A 21,983-nucleotide genomic window follows, 5' to 3' on the forward strand; every position below is an offset into this window, starting at 1 on the left:
CATGGGCCGCAAGACAGGGAACAGGGACCCTCTGTCTCACCTGCTTTGGCCATCAGGAGCCAAGGGCTGGCTAAGGGCTGTGTGTCATCTCGCCCTGGACCAAGTGACCAAAGAAAACAATTTCTCTAGAGCCTGCACAACTTTGGCTCCACTGGACATGAAGGTGGAGGGAGGATCTGCTGGTATTTAGTGGGGATTCAGTTCTGGTTAACTGGTTGGCTGAGAGGAAAGTCTCTGACAGCCTCCCAGTTTTCAAAAACAATACACAGGAACTAAGCAGGGAGGATTTCTGCAGAAGCTATGTGTGGGTGAGCTGGGCTGGGCATACCATTCCTCAAGCTACTCCTCCTCCTGGTCCAGCAGGCACAGACTTCAACAACTCAAAACGTGGAACTGTATAGGTGGGACACTCCAAGCAGTCTTAAAGCCAGAGGCTGGTCCTCTTGAAACAGGCAGCAGCAGGGCGGAGCGTGCAAGAGGCCAGCTAATTTCTGCCCATGTTGCTTGACTCCTGCGATGTATGGGGGACCTCAAGAAACTATAGCAGCCAGAAGCTTGATGCTAGAAGAGACTGTGCCGCAGGTGGCAGCGTCAGGGCAGAGCCTTGGTACAGGAAGCAAGGGTTACAAGAAAGTGAGCTAGAGGCTGCGGGCAGGATGAGTGGCCGCTGTCAGGTAGAGGGAGCCCCCCAGAGACCCCAGATGGGTTAGTGAGGGAGAGGGAGCTTTTTTGAATATAGATCAGGCCCAAAGTGCTTGGAACTGGCTCCCAGCCTGCTCGGCTGCACCCATTTTCACCCCTCCCCACCAGACACCAAGACTTGGTAGGGAAGAGAGGGAGAGAACGGACTGCGCTCCGTTCGGGGGAGCACAGGGGCCTGGTGTTGGGCTCTGGCTAGCAGCAGAGTTTGGAAATGAGGGCAGTTTGAGGAGACTAACCTGGTCTCTGGAACTGCTGGAGAGATGGTGCTTCGTGATTTCCAGCAGGCTGAGAATGGGGACTGAAGGAGCTTTCATGCAGGGCAGGGGCCCATGAGAGACAAAAGACGAAGAATTTCAAGCAGACCTCCTGAGTTCTAATGCAGTATTGTGGTTACACATATTCACGTCTCTCTGGTGGGACCCAAACTGAACTCTTTGCACCAGTGCCTATGACAGGAGAGATGAGGAAGAGCTGGTGGTGAGGACTGGTCACCTCTGGAGAGGGAGGAGAGTGGGTGGCACCTCCTGCAGCAGCTGGCACAGGGAAGTAGGGGCCTGGGTCTCAAGGAATGAGCAGTGACTCCAGCAAGATGAGGATAAGTGCTTGGCAGTGCTGCCACTTCTCTGCTGAGCCCCGAACTAGGGCTACTGGAGAAGGCTTTCCAGTATTCATTTTCCACCCAGTTCAACTAGAACCCACTTTCGCTCCTCCTGCCAGTTGCACTTTGCTTCCCTGCCCAGGTTTCCTAGGAAAGTAGAGGGAACATGAGTGCGGCTTCTCCTTTGTAGTTCAATATCTCCCCTCCTTCTGCTCCTACAGCCTAACTCCATGCCTTTTGTGGATGAGGTGGGTGCTCAAAGCAACGTGCTGGCCACATGGTGTGTGGTCTCGGGCCCAGGCTGGCTTCCAAGTGTTGGTCTGCTGTGCTATCCATTTTGGGCAATCTCCTTGCAGCTCTCTCGGTTCTCACACCCAAGTACCCTTGGAATACAGACCTTTGGAGATCAAAACAAGGGATAGCAAGCCTTACACCAAATGCATGTTAGGGAAAAAATTAGGTACAAATTTCAATTTTTTAACCCTAGAATATAATTCACTAAGCTCCCATTGTACATTCTTATTGATGATTTGACTTACTTAGGTTTGCTTTCAACCATTAGAAGTAGGCCAAGACTTCCTACCTCTTGGGCTGCTCTGATGAGTAAATAGATTTGAGGAAAAGGGAAGAAGTTTGTTCTGTTCTAGACTGTGCGCCGATCCAGTGAAATGACTTCTCTGTACTCCCTGTGATGGGAGCAGCTGTACGTAGGTGAGACTTGACTTACTGGCAGTATGTGAGCTATGAAAGCAAAGCAAGGACAGAACCGCAGTACAACCCAAGCCTGCAGGGGACAGATGATGGGAGATCCCAGTTACCTTGCTCCGTTGTTGTAAGCCTTGTCTGCCCTTCCCACAAACCTTGGGGACAAATCCTAACTTTCACTGTGTTATAAACATAGAAACTGAGGTTCATGTGAAATATCTTGTCCAGCTGCGCACAGAATAGCCAGCACATGAACCCAGGTACCTCCCCCGTTGATATGCAGATACCTTAGTCCCCCTGGTGGGCGGGCGCTACTTGGGAATAAGGCCACTGTAGAGGTAAGTATGATTTTATGGGGCTAAAAATGTGAGGGCCTAATTGGCTGTGACTTTTTTCCCCCTTCTTGCCAAAAAGAAGGGAGAGGCCCTACAGACACAATGAGGAGACAGCTGCCAACCCACCATGAAGCCAAGCCTTGCAGAGCCTGGATCTTGGGTACCCAGTCTCTGGAACTGAGGTGTTCTGTGGTCGGAGCTTCTCAGCCTGCAGTATGCTGACAGGCAGTGACCACGCTGCTCCTTTGCAGCTGCTCAGAGGGGTCCGGCTGGAGGTAGGGGGTACACGCTTCAGGCCAGCAGGCTCAGCTGCTCCGAGACACTCCATTCCCCCATCCTATTGGATGGCCTGGAGGGGATGCACATCTAGTTTGCAGGGGAAACTGCAAATGTGTGTGCAGAGACGCACCCCCCCCCCCGGGGGGAGGGGGAGGGCAGAAGACCCAAAGCTGAGGGCAGTCGGGCTTGGAGAAGGGAAAATCAGATAAGTGAGGGCTTGGGCACAGGACATGAAATGCCAGAAGTGGGGAATCTATTAGAGGCAAGGGAAACCAGACAGACGGGAGAAGGGAGCGTGGCAGTTAGGTGTGGCTCCGATGAAGAAAAAAAAGGTGGGGAAATGAAGGAGAGGTGATGAGATACAGGAAGGAGTAGAAGGAGAGCTGAGTTTTGCTTTCCCTGAGAGCCTGGATGGGCTCCACTGTTTTCTGCCTTCTTGCCCTCTGCAGTGCCAACAGCTGTAAGCTAGTTGCCTTCCCAGCAGATGTGGATGGGGGCAGTGACCCCTGGGTGACCCTGCATTTCCCAGCTGTCTAGTGCAGGTGTGCTGACGTTGCGCCCTGTTGGTCTCACAGGCTGAGAGCTTCACTGTGCTCATCTCTGGCTTTGAGCAACAATGGGGAAAGAACATGGGCCTCGGTGCTGAGGCCAGTGCCCATGACTGGGAAGCTCGGTGTTTCGACCTGTGAATCTACATACCTGGCGCTGCGTGATGCTGGGGATGGGGTGGGTACAAGGCAGTTCCTGCCTGCACTTTGAGGCCAGTGGTGAGAGAAGCGTGGCAGTTAGGCTAAGTGTGGGCACAGCTCCTATCTACCAGGTGACTGGCCAGTGCCCCATGCTTGCAACTTCTCTGGAGTTTCTTCCTACAAACTTGGCACTGCCAGTCAGGCCCTTGTTTCAGGGGCATGTGTAAACTTATGGCCGCTCAGGCCAGCCCTGGCTTGTGACCACATTTGAGGCTTACCTCCAAGTGGAGCTAGTGTTTGGCTACCGTGAAGCATTTCTGAAGGCATTTAGCCCAAAGAGGGGATACTGTCAACCTGGAGTGATGACACTAACATTGGGACCTTTGACAAAAAGGGTAGGCTGTCTACTTTCCCAGATCACATGGCCACGTGGTTCCTGTACACTTTCCATCCAATTGCTGCATTGTGAACCAGGAGGAAGTCAGGGTGCAGACAGTACTGTGTGTCTTGCCAAGTGCTGAAGGTTGCTGTGGACATCCTTCGTCCTGAGCCTGGCTGCAGGCTCTGTCCCTTACTATTGTAACACTAGTGTCCCTTTCAGGGTTCATAAGCTAATGGCAGAACACACACACGTGCAACCGTGGCAGTGTTGGAAGGATGGAAATGTTGAGGATGGGGCATCTCGATGCACCTGCTTTTAGAGACAAGCTACGGATGGCGCTGTGGAGGAGGAGGGGGAGGAGGAGGAGGAAAAAGAGGGCTGTGGGTAGGGATATGGTAGGAGAAAGAGGGCATCCTAGGATGGCTGGACTGTGTTTGAAGGAACAGTTTTTCTTTCCTTGTTTGGAGCTTCATGGGGCCAGCATGGTTTATAAGTAGGGCAGGGCCTCCCAGGAGCCAATTCCTAGGAGGCAAAAGAACGTAGATCAATGTGGGAAGCTGCGCAAAGTTTGTGGAACACAGAATTTTCAAGAGATTTTGCACATCTAAAGCATGAGTTGAGGGCAGTTTGTCATCTTAAAACCAAACAGCTTCAGAGTTCTGAGAAAATGTTTATGACCTGAAATACTCATTGACGTTTCAGCAACAAGTGCTGCAGTAGCATTCAGTGGGGACCTCTGCAGAGGGGCTCGACTCCACAGCTAATAATGTTAAAGATGACAAAACTAAGTTGTGCAATCAACTTTTTAATAACAAAGATACTATTTTAACATGGTCAAATATACTTGGCTAAGTCCAGATTTAAAAAAAAATTTTTTTAGCCCAACAGTACAATCATACAGCTTTGTACAGAACATTCCATAGATTAACAGAAAACACATTTGAGCACAAAAATAAAAATATTTAAAGAGAATCTCTAAGCAGCATTTTATTTCTGCAAAACACATATATCTTGTACTGATTAAATATCTACAAGTGCTTTTCCATTACAAAAATACATATACTCTTAATAGACTAAGTCATTAACAATGACCTGGTAAATCTTTCACTTCAATTTGAATGATTTATAAGCTAAATCTTACAACCACAAAAAGGTTTTTATTTGTATTAAGATGTTACCACTTTCGACAAAAAGCTTAAAGTATTTCATATTACAAAGGAAAATTAGCAACATAACCTTAAAATATACCTTGATTTAGCGTGAGGGCTATTCCATGAAAAACTGTTGACGGCAGTTGAGCTGACCGACGCAGGAGGGCCCTGGCACTCCCCCGCACGCTCTCCCGTCCTGGACCACAGCTTTGTAAGGACACTTGGGCACCCAGCCCCTTGCAAGAAACACGGCAAAACATCAGACCTCAAACAGTGTGATGAGCCCGTCTGTGGTTCAAGGCGGGGAGCTCCTGCTCCAGTGGCTAGATCAGTAAGCAAACCTGTTGACTACCTCGTTAAACAAAACACTTCATCTTCATTGACACTAGGCAGGCTTCTAATTCACCACAAGATGGGAGAAGACTCGAGCATTTAAAGACCCGGCATTTAAAACCCGTGGATAGGGGTGGGGGGAGGGGTTTCAAAAGGTCCATGGCAAATTTGCAGTAACTTCTGAGTTGCATTTTTCCACAAACTTTTTGAAGCCCCCACACATTTATCTACTTCGCTTGATTCTACATTTAAAAATAATTACAATCTAGTCTGCTTTGAATCCTAGACAAAGGTGTATTAATCCCATACAGATACCGGTGAGTGGGCAGTTAACACACTGGAGGAGTTTCTGAAAAGGAGGTGCTCAAGTATTTTAATTCTATTAAAAATACAAGGATCAGAAATGTACTATTTGGGATCACTGTATTTACCCAGGGAGAGAATCATTTCTAAATTGCCAGAAAGAATGCTCTTGCTTAAAAAGCAAAACAAAACATAAAACTAAACTAAGAACCTTTGACTTTAATGAAATTTCAATCTGATGCTTTCCATCAACATACTAAAGTAAAACTGGTAACTGTTATTTGATTCTTTGAAAGGGATTCCTCACCTTCAATGTGCTTACAAATCTTAAAGTAAAAACAGTTCTAATGTGCGCTCCAGTCATGGCCATTCTGCCGTAAGCGTAGGGGTGTCTCTCTCTGACATAATAGTATTTCAAGCATCTTCACTTCTGCCACTCCTGAAATTGCTGCAAGCAATCAACATCTTTCTGGCAATAAAGCTTAGCCTGCTGGAAAATTCGGCATGGTAGGCCAGACTTGTGGTGACCGCTTGCATCCTATGCAGGGGGTTTATGCAGTTAAGCAGCAGAAAGACTCATGAGTTTTACCTCTTATGAGCGCCCACGGAGAGATGGCCGAACGGTAACCCACCCTCGCTGGACATACATGCTCCTGGTCCTGTAACCTATTTAGTCACATCTGGTTGTATCTAAATGAGAATACCAATACAGTAATTGCTGCAAGAATTGCTTTTTTTTGGGGGGGGGGGGAGCTCGTATGAAAATCTTGCTTTCAAACACAGAAAAAAGAAAAAAAAACACTAAGTGGAAGTCCAGTAGACTGTCATGTTCTATGTGAGTGAGCATGCGCGCAGTGTCCCCCAAGTATGTCTGTAATGAAACTTCTCTCATGACCAAGAAACTGGAAGCTAAATCAGCATAATTGTAATTTGCAACTACCCTGCATGGAAGTCTCTCAAGTTCCAACTTTTTAAAAAAAGAAAATTTCAATTTCAATTTTCTTTTCAGAGTATGTATTTCTTCCTTTTCCCTCCTGTGATGTCTTTGAGGTCATGCTAACACCTGCCAGGCTGTGCTGACCGCAGTGATGCTCTGTCAAGGAAGTCTGATTCCTGCAGGGAAGACCTGAATTTATTTGAGCCCACCAAGAAAATTCACTTTCAAACCTTTCTTTGGTAATGTTTAGCAATTAATGAAGGTTATTGCCTAACTCTACAAAATTACAAACTAAAAATCCTCCAGGTCCAAGCTGTTGAGACGGTCTCTGGAATATGGTTATTAACAGTAAAATGTCTTTGGTGATACCTATATCCTTAAGAAAATCTTTCAAAAAAGAGAAACTTGCAAGCGCCTATTTAGATAGAAAACCACTCATACGACATAGGTAAAAGAGAACTCAAAATCTATGCAGTAAATCTAAAACAAATGCACTTTAGCAATGAGGCACTTTCTCTTAAATATTCAATAAAGCTAAACAGTTCATAATACTATATAACACATTTTTTCCCTTGAGGAAGCAGTTTAAATTTAGCTTATTTGCATGGGTAACATAGTTGAGAACTCATTAACTTCATAAAATGTGGCATATTAGAATGGGATAAATATCTAATGAATAGCCATGACCTGAACCGCCGGGGGACAGTTAGTCCTCAGTTTAACCTCTCATACTTCCTCTAGAGCAAAGGCCACATCCCAACACCCCTATTAACTGACAGGAATTCCGTGAAATTTATGAGCCATAAGCATTTTGTATGTCCAGATTCTTTGATTCTGATATGGCTATGAATAAGGCAGATAAAACAGATAAGTCTTTCATGGAAGTTTTTCTCCCCCCAAAATATTGCTTAATAAACAAGATCACTGTACATGTTGTCATGGTTATTCCTATGGGTTTTCGACGCAGTGTTCTGTTAGCACCCTACACGTGTAAACCTAACCCTAAAGGGACCTGCATGTTTTTCTATAGCTGATTTCTTGCAAATTCTTCAAACCGACTTAGGGGATGCCAACCAGGAATGTAGTGCATTGCTAGACATGAAAGCAGGCCCAGCTGAGCTCGCTCCACGCTGTCAGCTGCAGCACGCTGTTTACACAGCCCAAGAATGTGCGCTTGGCCCCCAGTGACGAGTGATGCTCTTCATGTGAGGTTGTCATGTGTTTTGGCACACAGACAACGTGTGGGTGTGTAATTCCATTGCATTTCAACTAACGTTAATGCACTGACATTAAAGAAAGCAATTTTTTATGTAAAACTATTCCCAGTTCCACAACTGTCTATGCATCTGCAAGAGAAATGACAGTTCATGTGATCAGGCAACAGACCAAATGAGAAGAGGCCTTGTAAATGACATTCATTTATGGCCACAAACTTCCGTTGCAAAGTCTCATTTGCGGTATTTAAAATGCACTCAACTTTTGCATTAATTTTCATATGTAAAATGCTACTTTTTAATCACTGAGCTAGATGTGATCAATTTGTAATAAGAGACATCGGGACCCAAGTTTCACAGCAAAGCAAAATTATTTCTGTAGTTTGACAGTAAATTCAGTTTTTGGTTGTGTGTGTGTTTCCGTGTTCCCCGTCCACTGAAAGAGTTAGTGAAAGTCTGCCTTTTAAAATTCTGCCTGTGAGAACTTCTAGGAAAATAACCTATCAAAACAGTTAGGTATTTCCATTGCCTTTTCCTACAAAATTTGGAATAAGACAATTTTAATACAGACTTTGACTTGAACAAAACAGAAGGAAAAGATAATTGTGGAGTTGCAGCCTTTTACATCATGACTCTGGGCTTTTATTTTTTTCATGTATCTTTGTACTGTGCAATGCTTCTAAGAAGCATTTTAAAAATCAAAAGGCATTTACTTAGGATATTTCAGCTGGAAATGTAGCATTTTTTTTTATACCATGTATACAGTATTAAAACTGTTTAACACACAGATTGTGCTCATGTAAGATTTCTAAATTTTTCCTAACTTTCAAGAATTTTCCAGCTTGTTTCGCTTATTTCAAAGCAATGAGTAAAACAATTTCTACACAAGGTTTTTGAAACTGAAGTTTACAGGGTTTAAAGGGAAGTTTTTCATAAAATTAAGGTAACAAGATCCCTGCAGACTAATTCCCCCAAAGAATGAAAGACCGAACAAAACTGCAAAAATTAAGGACATTGTCATAGCTCGCACCTTGATGTACAGGACAGGAATCCCATTTCCCTGTGATTGTTACAACAGGATCTAAATTAAAATACCCTCAAACGATGAACTTTGATTAGCCTATTTGCCTACAGCACTGCATTTATCCTATTTTAAGAATATGGTTTGGAAATATGATAACAGTTTTGATCTGTAACTGTTTTGAGACTTTTAGAAATCCATAAAATAGCTAATCTCATCTGCTCTAAAAATCCTAACATGTAAAATGGTTGTCCCCTTCTGCATGCCAGTGACACACAGCTAAGGCCAGCTGAGAGCAGCCATGTGCTCATTAAGTGACAGCAACAACGTGAAGACGCGCACATAAGGTGGGCTGCACAGGGACGTCTCATTAAGCAGCACCTGCTTTCATAAGGCATTATCAAACAGCAACCTTACCTACATACTGATTTTTTATTAGGAGTAAATGATCAGCTGCCAACATTTAGAATGGTTGCGAATCCATCTTCAATTGTCCAAGAAGTCACATGTGTTTTCCACTGGGAGGGCTGACGTGCCTTCCTTGTGCAACTGGTAGACTAGACAGACGCCTAGAAGGTCTACAGTGAGGATGTGCTCCAAGGTTAAAGAATAACGAATTCTTCACAAGAGGACTTGCACACTCAAGCATGGGGTTTTTTTTTAACATAAAAAGCTTAACCAAGAACAGGACAATGGTTCAGAAACCACTTCTCTATTTCCATACAAAATAATTTCAAGATATAACTATCAGGTTCTTGTACAGTACTCTATTTGAATAAGAATTAATAAAACAGTATGTGAAAACTGCAGTACCACAAAGACCGAGCCACTGAGCTAGTGTGATTAAATGTTACAGTCTTGGAACAGGCAAGCGAATACTTAAGATTCCTGATGCACACCCGATTTTACCCACGACTTGCACACTGTGAGATGGCACAAATACCTTGCGTAGACAGTTCAGGAGCAAAATGGCACTTGGTTTGCTTCTAATAGAAACAATATGAATGCAACTGACAGTTGAGACAGACAATGGCCTTATTTGCATGCTGAAAATCCATTTCCGCCTAGTCCACGCACCATCCACGGTGCCATCTGTCCATGAGTAAACAAACCGCAGGATTCTCTCAGTGACGGCTAGGTCCCTTGGTCTAACCGAAATCAATTCTTGGTCGATACTGCAATACCATAGGATACGACTACAAAATAAAAACAGACCATGAGTAAGACCATGTTCTAGAAAAAGAATACAGTTTATATACAAGAGATCCTAAGAACCTGAGCTTATACTTTGTAATATTACTTGGTATTGTCATTTACAGTGGTAAGATGTAAATGACCATTTAAAGTTAAAATTGTCTTAACTGCTAGTATTTTTTTTCCCCCAAGAATCAGTTACTTTCATTAATACTTGGCAGAGGTCAAGTTCAAAGGCTTGTAGCAGTCATCATGGATTGTATATGACTCAAGTGAATCACTTATTTTGTGTGTAACAGGTTCCCTTGCTGTGAATCTAAAACTGGAGTAGCTTTCAGAAATCATTTTCCACATACCTGATACTTTAACAGTTAACACTTTAATGGTTCTTTAAAACATACTAAACAACAAGTAGCTATTATCTAAGTTATTCAGGTGACTGTCTTTCAGTTTTCTACTTTTAAAATTTAACAATTGTACAGTGCTTATAACTGAAGCATTCATACTATCCTTGATGTTATTGATACAGGAACGCTACGGCACAGCCCCCCGCGCGGCATCAGAAGGTGAACACGGCTGACTGACCACATGGGCATCCGCCACGCTGCCTTTGACATGCACTTTTGCCTGGTTACCAGATAGAAAGGACCTGGAGAACCAGTGGTTGCATTACGCCTTTCAATGTGATATCTGGAAAGTGCAGATGGGCTTCAGATAATGTTTATCCACCACAGTGCAGGTAAACACAAAAACCCGGGACAAAGCTGTGTATCCTTTCCTGTAAATGACTGTGCAATACTGAAAATGATATCTTGGTTCCTGATACAGCTGTCATTGAGATGAATGTCAGTTTTTTAGCATTCCACTCAGCATAAGACTAGAAGCAGGAACAAAAATGCCTTCTAGGGAAGCTGGCCTTTCAACTTCCAATCCAACCACCTGCTTACAGCCTGGGAAAAGCAGTAGAAGATGGCCCAAGCATTTGGGCCCCTGCTACCCACGTGGGAGACTCAGACGAAGCTCCAAGCTTCCGTCTGGCCCAGTCCTGGCTCTTGCAGCCATGTGAGGGGAGTCAAATAGTGCATGGAAATCTTTCTCTGTCACTCCCTCTCCCTCTGAAACTATGACTTGCAAAATCTTTAAAAACAAAATCAAAAGTCCCTATGTGGGTCTTGCACTCCAAGTTGAAGAGGTAAGGCAGATGGCCCACTAGCTTCCTAAAAGGGTAAAAGTTTTGAGTCTCCATGGTCTAAAATTATGTTGGTTTTGCACTTGTTTTTACACTCGACTCTGGGGCAGCACACAGAAATGTGCCATGCTACAAAATCCTAATTCTGAAGCCTGAACTAGGGCTCCTGTCCCAGCCCTACTACCACCCCACCTGACTCTGCCTACCCTTGATCATTATCTTTCCAGGTGCACTTTCCATTTGTCATCAAAATTCTTGCCAAAAGAAAAACCAGACTCCAATGTTAGTTGCAAGGGCACTTTAAAAATTCTGGAGAATTAAAATGAAAAGGTTTTGTTATAAAGTTTTTTGAAATTTGGGCATGTGAAAAATCTGCAACTCATGTGGCATGTGTATTGCCAAACACCTGCAGAGTTAAAGATCCTGTTTGAATTCCATTTCCCACAAACTTTCTGAGGTCCCCACATACATTCGTCCTCTATAGAGGGACCCATCACCATTTACAATTCTAGAAACTCCACTCCTGTATGGTCATTTTAAACAGCCACACACAGACTAAGCTGTTACAGACTGAGTCAGTTACCCTTCAGCCATCCATTTCAAGGTGTTTCCAACTGTTTTTCCCTTTGCTTATTCTAAGTCGAGACGAATGTAGTACAACAAATCTATTTCAGACTCAGGGCAGATTCCCAGAAGTGGAACTGCTGGCCCAACTGGTACGTATTTTAAAAAGCTTTTTCGATCTTCAAGAAATATGTTGTGCATTTACATTTTCAAATGAAACACAAGTTACTGTCCCCGCAGAGTCTCACTTAGTAAGCCCTATCCTTTCTAACTTACTAAGTTCTCGTCATTTCCGGCCTCCTGCAGTTCCATATAATTAGCAGCCAGGTGAATTTCCTTTACACCTAACTTGTCTGATTATGCCCTTTGCTCATTTAAAAACCTTTTTTCTTAGGCTTTTTTACCAAGGGATATGAAACCTTTCTGTTAAATTGTACTGGTTTCTTTGCTAATAGGATTTTTGTTTGTTTTTGGTTATGTGCTTTTCAATATTCAGTCAACTTGTCTAGCCCTACTAGACAGGCCTCCCTCGTCACCCCCTAGCATCCGCTTCCCGATGCATCCTACTGCCAGGCACCTGCTCCCTCTGCCCTCCAGGCCCAGCCCCTGGGGCGCCTCGCCATGCTCCCCCACGCCTCTTCCCTTTAGGACTACTTTTCTCAGCTCCTCTGATCCTTAAATCAAACATGAAAGCCTTTCCTTGACACTTGATCAAGAATACTTATCTATTTTGAATTTTCTTCTAACACTATAAATTTTACTTAATAATTTCCTTACAGTGTACATTCTGAGGAATATGGTTTGTGCGCATTGATCCCTAGAGCACAAAATACACCAATACATAGTCTGTGCTCAACAGATACCTGTGACCTAATCTTTGCTTTCTCCATTCATGAAATACTCCAAGTTTCACACATTCTACAGTCTATTCCTGAGCTGTCCTTTTGATTCATAATTCTATTTAAAGGAGTACTAACCTTAATTGTTTCAGCTTTAAAACGCAGTTAACCAGTAGCAACACTTGGTTCCTCATCACTCATTTCAGAAGTGGGACTGACCAAAGCACCTGTTTATATCTAATGTTTGGCATTACCAAGTTCAACAAAAAGCTGATTCACATGTGGATGGTGTTACACTAAATGTCACTGTATCATGGAGACAGCCTACATCTCCCCAATTTCAGTGTAACACTAAAACTTGTTACATATGAAATGGAGTTATGGATACATATGAGGAGAGGTGGTCTTAGGAAAGAGACTCATGTCTTAAATGATCAGCTCTCCTACTACCTGAATTAAACAAGAACAACAGGTCTTTTTGTGCAGAGATCAAAGAGAGGAAGAGGAGGAAGCGGGTAATAAATCGAGTGAAATGGTAAGTGGTGGATCTAGGTAAGCAATATTCCTTTCAATGGCTGTTTCCCCTTTGTTGCTTTTTTTGAAAAATTTCAAAACAAGGCTACAAGGCTGGGAAAAAAATCTAATTTAATCAAACATCTGATACCTACTGACAGATTTTATACATACTAGATAAGCTCGTGTTAATCCCCTCATGATACTAAGGTCTTAGTCTAGTATTCTTTTAGTGTATTTATCATTTAAATGAGACGTACTTGTTTTCTACTTGTGGACTCTGTCTACTTTTGTAAAGGGAATCTAGGAGAATTCTACCTTTTCAATTAAAGTAATACATGCACCTGGCATGGGAATGGTACTGAGAATGTGAGGATTCTGCCCACAGAACCATTCAGGTATCCTTTAAGGAAGTTCTTTAACGTTTTAAAATAATCTATTTCATTAACTAGTGATCTTTCTTTCCTTTTGGGTAAACTGTGATTCACAGACACTTTCCTAGAAAATTCTCAATTTTTTAAGAAAACTTAAAAGCACTATGAATCCGCACGTAAGATACATTCCCATAATAATAAAATGACAGTGCCTGCCTTAGAAATTTTCTGATTTTTGGCTGAAGGTACATCCTGTTAACTAAAAGTTAAATGTCTACATGACTATTGCTCATGACGAAGCACACAGAAAAGAAAGGACAGATGTGTAGATCTGTCAGGCTGCTGCCTGTGACGCCAGTTCTAGTCCTGGCTGCTCTGCTTCCAATCCAGCTTCCTGTTAATGTCCATGAGAAAGCACTGGAAGATGGCCCAGATACTTGAGCGCCTGCCACCCACACGGGAGACCTCATGGAGTTTCGGGCTCCTGGTTTTGGCCTGGGCCGGCTCAGCTTTGAGGCAATAAGACTATACGCCAGTGGATGGAAGATCTCACAGTCCAGTCTATCTCCCTCATCCTGTCTACCTGTATAAATCTCAAAAAATTTTGTTTTCTTCTTACAGTTTACCTAATGATTTGGATTGAGGTTTAATAACATTTCAAGGATGCAAAAAAAAAAGCATCCAACCAAAACAGGGGTATTTGGGTTGTAGCTACGCAGCTACGGGCAAGGGCTGTCGCTACAATAATCACACCAGAATTGGCATGAAGCTAAAACACAGACTCCTTGTATTTATGGAACTCACCAGCTTATACACTTAAATCTTGTTCCTTATATTAGGTAAATAATGTAGATAATGTTTCTTTCAAAATGATTTTCCCTTGACAGATGTTAACTTCATTAACTATGTTGCTGAAAAACAAGAACTTTAAGAAGTGTGTATCAAGGCATGGCGTTGGCACAGGACTCAAGCTGGCCCCTGGGACACCACGTCCTGCACCGGAGTGCCTGGGCTCAGCTCTCGGCTTTGTTGGCTCCCGACCTTGGCCTCCTGCTAACATGTGCTCTGGGGCCAGCAGGTGATGGGAGAGACCATTCAGTGTCTGCCCTGGGCTGGCCCAGCTGCCACAGGTACTTAGAGAGGGAGCCAGCAGATGGGAGATCTTCCAAATTCCAAAGATGGGTGTACCAAAAAACATACGTTGTAATGGAGGATTGGGGACTCCTATCACTGACCAAAAGACTGAGGGGAAACTCTGAACAACTAGTTTAAAATTCTTTATTACTGACTTCAAGTGGTTCTTTCAATACTTTACATCCCAGCTCAAAAACTGCAATACTGAATTTTGCTTATCACCTAAGTTTATTATACCTTAATTCTCTTCATTTTGTTGCTTTGAAACCAAAACCACTTGAAGGTTGATTTGGATCATGCCTACTGTGCAATACGGCACTCTGCAAATGGATCTTCCCTTCCCTGGCTCCCTTTCCAGAGGGCTGTAACGGCCAGGTCAAGACCAGGACCCAGGGCAGCTGCATTCTGGACTCCCCCGGGAGTGGCAGGGACCCATGGACTGGGCCGTTCTCTGCTTCCTTCCCAGGTCATGGGCAGGCAGGTGCATCGGAGCACCCAGCACACCAGCGCGAGCACTGGCGAGAGGGCCCCTTTCCAAAAGTTTTAAGATACATTTTAACAAAGTGAGCTATTTCTTCATTATTAAAAGGTAACCCAAGTTACCTGCTGCTGTTATTTAGATTCGCCTAATTAGATATTCCCTCTTTCATTTATGGTGGTTTAAATTTTTTTAAAAGCATTTGCACAAAGAAAGTAATATCCTAATTCAACATGGACCAGAATTCTCACCGAGCTGAAACTAGAATTTACTACAAAAATTCCTGACTTACAACTGATGGCCTTCATGTGTGTAATTTTTTATAATTTTTTATGATTATACTTGAGCAGAACTGAACAATGGGACTCTGGTCTCTATGGTAAGAAGCTCGAGTTTTTATCGCTGCGGTGAGTGGCTCGGGCCGAGTGGGACGGCATCGTGACGGGCGTATGTACCGCCGTGAGTGCCTCTTACCTGATACAAAGGGCCATCCTGTGGGCAGGCTTGCGAAGATGAGCAGTTCACACACCGAAACTGCGGAGGAGATGAACTGATCAGATAAGAGGCATCCACAACTGGATACATGTTTCAAACGGATTACTTCAAATAGCTTAACGTCAAGCATCAGTCAACATGATTACTTTTAAATAAACATTGTAAGACTATATGGGTTTTTTTTGGGGGGGGGAATAGATTATAACTGTGAATGGTAAACTTGATAAAACTTAGCTTGAAGTAATTTTAGCATCTAGCTGTGAGAGTTCTATAAATTGTGCATTCCAAAAATGGTGGCCAATCTTAAGTCCCCTTCACGTCTCGAGTCTCCAGGGGCACCTATCCCTGCTGGTGGCCGCTTCCTGGGTCTGACTGCTCGAGGGAACTAGGGCTGTGATAGGGGCACCGACATGTACCTGGCCTTTCTGTTTTACACAGGGTTGTCTACAGAGTTGAGGCCACTTCAGTAGCACTGGAGTATGGACTGCCTGACTCCACTTCTCACTGCCTATTTACATTCCTGTCGGTGAAGGCACAGAACAGCCATCAGGGTTTTAAAATGGTATAAAGAGCAAACATTTTCAAACTTTCACAGATGCCATGATATACTTACTACCTGTTAACCAGTCCACATTGAAAAGCAATTCTAAATTATGTATTATAGTATTAATTGCAATAAGACTATAAAGCATAACTTATGCTTTATATTTAACTTAGTATGCATCTATACATCAGCATTGCATATACCTTTAATGAAGAAAATTAAATGCATTAAAATTGAAGTATAAATTAGGATAATTAATGTCTGAGTAGGTTTTAAATATTTCGAAAGACTAAGCCAGCAATGATGAAGTAATACATTTGCAGCCTTTTAATTTAGAAACTTTTCTCCATTGTTGCATTCCTTTGGCATTCTACCTGAAGCTTCAAGCTTTGTCCTGTCAGACTTTGCTAAATGTCTTAGATAGCAGTCAACTCAAATGCTTGGGCACTCTGTACACTAGTTAGGGGCCGTGGGCATCCCAAGCAGCATCCTGGCAGAGCGCCTGGCTTCAGTCCCAGCCCTGCTCCTACTTTCAGCAGCCGGGGAGGCATGGCTGATGCTCCACTGGCCGGTCCCTGCGACCCCCATCAGGGACCTAGATGGCCCCGGCAGCCCCGGCTATTGCTGGCCTTTAGGAGTGAGCCGTGGATGAGACAGCCCTCACTCTGTTTCCACCTCTGCTTTAAGCTACAAAGAGGCAACTTGACTCTGACACTTGTTTTCCTTTTAATCTCTTTGGCATCAATCAAGATGTTTGCTTTTACTAAAAGTTGCCTGATACTGCAACTAATGCAAAGGAAGACCTCCTACACTGTTTGGTGACTGTAGGTGCTGGACTGGCAGAGCTTATGGCAGACAAAACCAAACGCGATCACCTGGGGAGGTGGCTCTACTAACAACGGGTGCTCAATGTCCCCACAAAAACGTGAGCAGAACAAGAATTTAGGGTAAAACTAAGCTGAAGAGAAAGATGTTGACATGTGGTAGAGGAGAGAATTATGATCTTAATGAAAGCTAGCATTCATTAGTCTGAAGTGTCTATCCGGACAGGCACTCTGCCGAGCACTTCAGTAGGTACGTACGTGTCATTAATTCTCACTCAACTTTCAACACATACTGTCACCTTTAGTAAGGCTCAAAAAACTGAGGCTGGACCTGGTGAGATTGCCTGGATCCCGTATGGGCATTGATTCTAATCCTGGCAGCCCGCTTCCCATCCACTCCTTGCTTTTGTAGTCTGAGAAAGCATCGAGGACGGCCCAAAGCCTTGGGACCCTGCACCCACATGGGAGACCTGAAGAGCCTCTTGGCTCCTGGCTTTGGATCAGCTCAGCTCTGGCCACTGCAGCTGCTTGAGGAATGAATCATTGCATGGAAGATCTTCCTCTCTGTATATCTGACTTTCCAATAAAAATAAATCTGTTTTAAAAAACTGAGGCCAATCAGGAAGCAGGATCCAACTGGACCTGCAAAATGTATTAAAAACTCATTCAAAATATGTAAAGAATTTCTAGCAGTCTGTAAATATACAAACATGAAAAAATTTCCACAAAAAAATACAAGATGGGAGCTCTGCAATGTTGGGGGAACCGTGCGGTGGGACTCCCACACCTTATTACTAGTGTAATTACAAATTGTTAAAAGCTTTTAAGAGGACACAATTATTTAACAAAAGTTTAAAATATGCATGGTCTAGCCAAGATGAAGAGACTGATGACTGAGTTTCTCATGCAGTGAGATCTAATTTTTTAATCCCACAGCCTCAGTTTGTAGATGAGAAAGCTGCGGGTCCCAGGTCAGACCTCCCTATTCAACAAAAATGGCTCAAAGATCAAGCACATTGGCATTTCCTGAGAACTTACCAGAAATGCAGATCCTGGGGCCTTGCCCCAGACTTACTGCATCCTACGAGTGAGCTCTGGGTCTAGTCCTGGCCAGCTCCCTGCTAAGATGCCTGGGATAGCAGTGGGAGATGGTCCGGCCCCAGCCACTGGGACTACTGGGGGAGTGTTCTCCTCTCTATCTGCCATTCTTCCAAATTTTTTAAAGTTTTATTTCTATTGGAAAGGCAGATATACAGAGAAGAGACAGGAAGATCTTTGGTGTAATGATTCACTCCCCAAGTGACCAACAGCCAGAGCTGCACTGATCTGAAGCCAGGAGCTAAGAGCCTCTTCTGGGTCTCCCACATGGGTTCAGGGTCCCAAGGCTTTGGGCCATCCTCTACTACTTTCCCAGGCCACAAGCAGGGAACTGGATGGGGAGTGGGGTCACTGGGGTTAGAACTGGTGCCCATATGGGATCCCGGCACGTTCAAGGCGAGGACTTTAACTGCTACGTTATCACGCAGGCCCCTCAAATCTTAAGCTTGTTTCACTGCTCCTGCACTTGTGTATGCACACTGTTAAAATTCATTAACTAATATTAGAATTTGTTGACCCTGAGCAAAAATCTAAACTTTGATAAAACAAATGGAAAACTGAATCCAAAAGGTGAAAGCACCCTTAGGATATATTCTGTATAACTAGCACCTTATTGAACAGAAAATGTCATTCAAGTTACTCTCTAAACAAATATTTACCGAGTGTCTTCTGGGCACTGCTTTGATGTGGAGATTTCTGCCACGAATAAACACAAGTCCTTGTCTTCAGATTACATTCTTGTAGGAGGACAGGCAATAAACTTTAAAAAGGCACAAAACATGCCAGAAGAGAGGGAGATGGAATACCATGTAAAACAGCAGAGAAGAGGATTAAAGAAAGTGACATGGTGACAGAGCTGGGTAAAGGGAGTGTGCGCTGGCAGGGCTGCGAGGCGGATGGTTTGGCTGGAACCAGGCGGGGTGAAGGCTGTGTCTGAGGGCTCTGGAGGAACCTGAGCTTTTATCTGTGTGACACTAGATGCTACTGGAGGCAGCAGAGGACTGACATTCCTTAAGCTGTGTCAAGAGCACTGGTCCAGCTCCGTGCTGGGCAGGGCGGCAGCAGGGAGCCCGGGGGCAGGGGAAGGGGCAGCGAGCCTTGGCTGCATTCTGATGGGAGTATTTTCACAGGAGAGGATGGATGAAGAGAGTCATGAGGGCGGACTTGGGGGATCTGGTGAGCACTGTGGCGACAGGGGGACAAACAAGCCTGGAGAAAGAGGACAATGGGAAGGTAGCAGGTGATGCCAAGAAGATGAAGTGGGCTGACAGCACTCCTGTGATGTGGAGGCAGCAACGCTTCTGCTTACTGGTGTGGCTTCCGCCTCCAAGTCAGAAGGAAGACTCCTGAGCAGGCCCCTCGGAGCACGCCCCACCCCAGGGACCCTGTCCTCCATCTCAGGGTACAGAGGCCTCCCAAAGATACAGGAAGGAAAAAAATGTGGAAAAAATGCTCTCTCCCACCTTCCTGTAACCTTTGACCCATATCACCCTAATTAACTATGTAAGAATCATCAAAATAAATCTTTCCAAAAAATCAGAAGGTAGTAAATTATTTCTTGAACATTTGTTAAAATATCCTAGATAACCCAGAAACTTAAGCTAGTCATAGATGTGTCATCTGATATGTAAAAGACTGACTTAACGTCCTATGATTGGCTCTTTTGCACTAACACACCTGGCTCCGGGGACCCTTAGGGAGGGTCTTTGCAGAGGGGTGGCATGGGGTGGCCCTGTCCCTCCTTAATCTCACCGAGACCATCTCCCACACTAGCACACACTGGATGCCCACTGAACCAGCCAAGCTGCAACAATGCTGAGCACAGCCTCATATCCCACGCCACATCTCAGCATCTGCTCGCCACCAGTCCTGGCTGGCTCACGGTCAGCCATCCTGTGCTCTGCAGCTGGGATGGCCGGGAAACAAGCTGGGTGTGAAGGATACAATACTGTTGTTTCTAAAGGCTCCCTGAGTTCCTCAAGGCCATCGTCAGCCGGTGAGAATGCGCACAAGGAGGCTGTCCCTTCTTCCTGCGGTGGCCATGGCACAGGGCCCTCAGCCTCCCAGGAAGGCCCTACCCAGGCAGGACTCACAGCAGGCAATGATTCCCATGGAAGAAGGGACGCACCTATTGTGTCAGGATCACAGCCAGCCACATCTGTCACCCACTGAACAGGACCAGACTGACTTTGTGAGGCTTTACAGTGGTTCCCCAGACACTTCTATCCAATATAAGTGCGGTTTTGAATTATTGCAACACAGTAACTGATTAATTCGATTAATTCTAGACTCTGTATTACCTATCCCTGTGTACATGAATCTTTTTTTTTTTTAATGGCTCACATTCTGTGAAGTAATGTAGTAACAGCTAGTTTACAACACAGCCTGAATAACAGTTTTAAAGTGTGAGGAGTAACTCAAACATCAGCCCTGAAGGCCTGAGCCACTGTGCGTCAGTTTCCCCTTTCCCAGAGCGCCCGAAAATCACTACATTCTGCTTGTCCAGCAATGAGACGCAACCTGCAGAACCTGAGAGCCCCGCCCATCAAGCTCTCATGCCCTCCTACCCATCACCCTTGGCTCAGATAATCTGTCACCAAACGCTTGGGTCCCGCCCGCAGCCCACCCCAGGAAACAGCCCACGCCCCCACACCTTCCAGGCGCACCTGGGAGCCGACTTCCTCCACCTTCCCCTGTCCTGGCAGGCCCCCATCCGGCCACCATGGCAAGAGGTATTTCTGTTCTTGTTCCCTCCCCGTCCACCTGCAGGAATAAAGGGCCTCCTAAGCACCTTGCTGCCTCCTGGGCCTGAAGTAAACTTCCTGTGAAAAGAGGACGTGGCTGCGGGAACTGGCTGCGTGCAAGAACTGCGCCTAAACACTAGCATGAAGTATCATACATATACTGCTCCAAATACACGACAGCCTCACTGTCTGAAAGAGAACTTCGGAAGTTCCTTGTCCAAGCTTCTGAGTTAGTGTTTACGCATGCAATCAGCTGATGAGAATTTTTTAATGTATTAACAACTCATTCCTCACTTTTATTAGCTAGTGTCTCAAAGTTCCCTACCACACTGCTACTGGTAACTCAAACATGCTTCAGCCAGAATTATAACTAAAGACTTTTACAACTCAAAACACACAACGTTTTTTGGTAAGGCACAACCATCTAATTCTGCCAGAACCCCCTGCCCTTAACTTACCCTTAGGTCTGATTTGATACTTTGGATGTCAAGGAGGAAACTGAAAGGCAGATTACCTGGCCTCCTCACTCTGTCCTGTCCCACAGCCACCGACGGTCCCAGTCAGGGCAGAAAGCTGTCTCGCCCACCCCACTCCTAGCTTCTCCCATATGAAATGCCATCTTCTCTCTCTCGAGGTTGGTAGAATCCTGAGCATATTTAGATTAGGTTTTTAAACTCACCTTAAATAAGACAAAAGCACAATTAACACAATCTTGCACTTAAGACCCATTTTCACAGACTGCTGGGAAAAACCAAAGTGAAACCAGTCCCTTCCTCAAGCTATATATATATAAATATACATACATATATCAGTTCCTAGGTAATACAGTTAAATCTGAATGCCATACAGTACACTGAATACCCACAAAGGTAAGTAAATATAAAAGAATTTACGTTTTCGCCTCTTAGACGCCATCTTGTCATATAGATGAATTCCATAGTATGATCCTTCCCCATAATTTCACCATTGCACAGCACATCCAACTTTAAAAAGAATAGTTACAGATTAACACAAAGCACTTTGAATTCTTAAGTTTTTTTAAATCATTGTACGTTCCCTAAATTTTAACAGACCGAGTTATAACAAAGCGGCAGTGCTGTCTGCTTGTCTCTCTTAGCTCATACACAAGATTCCTACAAGCAGCGAAGGCTCCCAGACCACGTGTCTGGACCACACCTTCCTCATCTCCCCACCTTCAGCCTCACAGCTCACTCCCAAAGCCCTGAGCTCAGAAGGGGCTTTGTGCTGCTTTGTTCAGATTCCAAGGAGGGAAAGGGATGAACCGTGTGAGGCAGTCAGGAGACTTGCTGGGCAAGGCGCACCTGCCGGGGGCCCTAGGCTGAA

The 21,983-nt window shown here is 44.5% G+C and overlaps 1 protein-coding gene across 2 annotated transcripts in view; it reads right to left on the reverse strand.

Annotated features, from left to right (window-relative positions):
* Positions 1 to 4,485: 4,485 nt before the first annotated feature.
* PCGF5 (polycomb group ring finger 5) overlaps positions 4,486 to 21,983 on the reverse strand; it is a 60,217-nt gene continuing 42,719 nt past the window's right edge. Inside the window, exons 7-9 of one of the 2 annotated variants that reach the window (XM_040970483.1) lie at positions 21,533 to 21,622; positions 15,409 to 15,468; positions 4,486 to 9,845 (exon numbers count right to left, since the gene is read on the reverse strand). In XM_040970483.1, the coding sequence (XP_040826417.1) occupies positions 9,798 to 9,845; positions 15,409 to 15,468; positions 21,533 to 21,622 (198 nt within the window). In that variant the 3' untranslated portion in view covers positions 4,486 to 9,797. The remainder of the gene's footprint in view (positions 9,846 to 15,408; positions 15,469 to 21,532; positions 21,623 to 21,983) is intronic. The other variant, XM_040970484.1, reaches the window with a different exon arrangement.

This window comes from Ochotona curzoniae, unplaced genomic scaffold (assembly GCF_017591425.1).
Source record: "Ochotona curzoniae isolate NIBS_2020 unplaced genomic scaffold, NIBS_Ocur_1.0 scaffold_4763, whole genome shotgun sequence".
NCBI classification, from domain to species: domain Eukaryota; kingdom Metazoa; phylum Chordata; class Mammalia; order Lagomorpha; family Ochotonidae; genus Ochotona; species Ochotona curzoniae.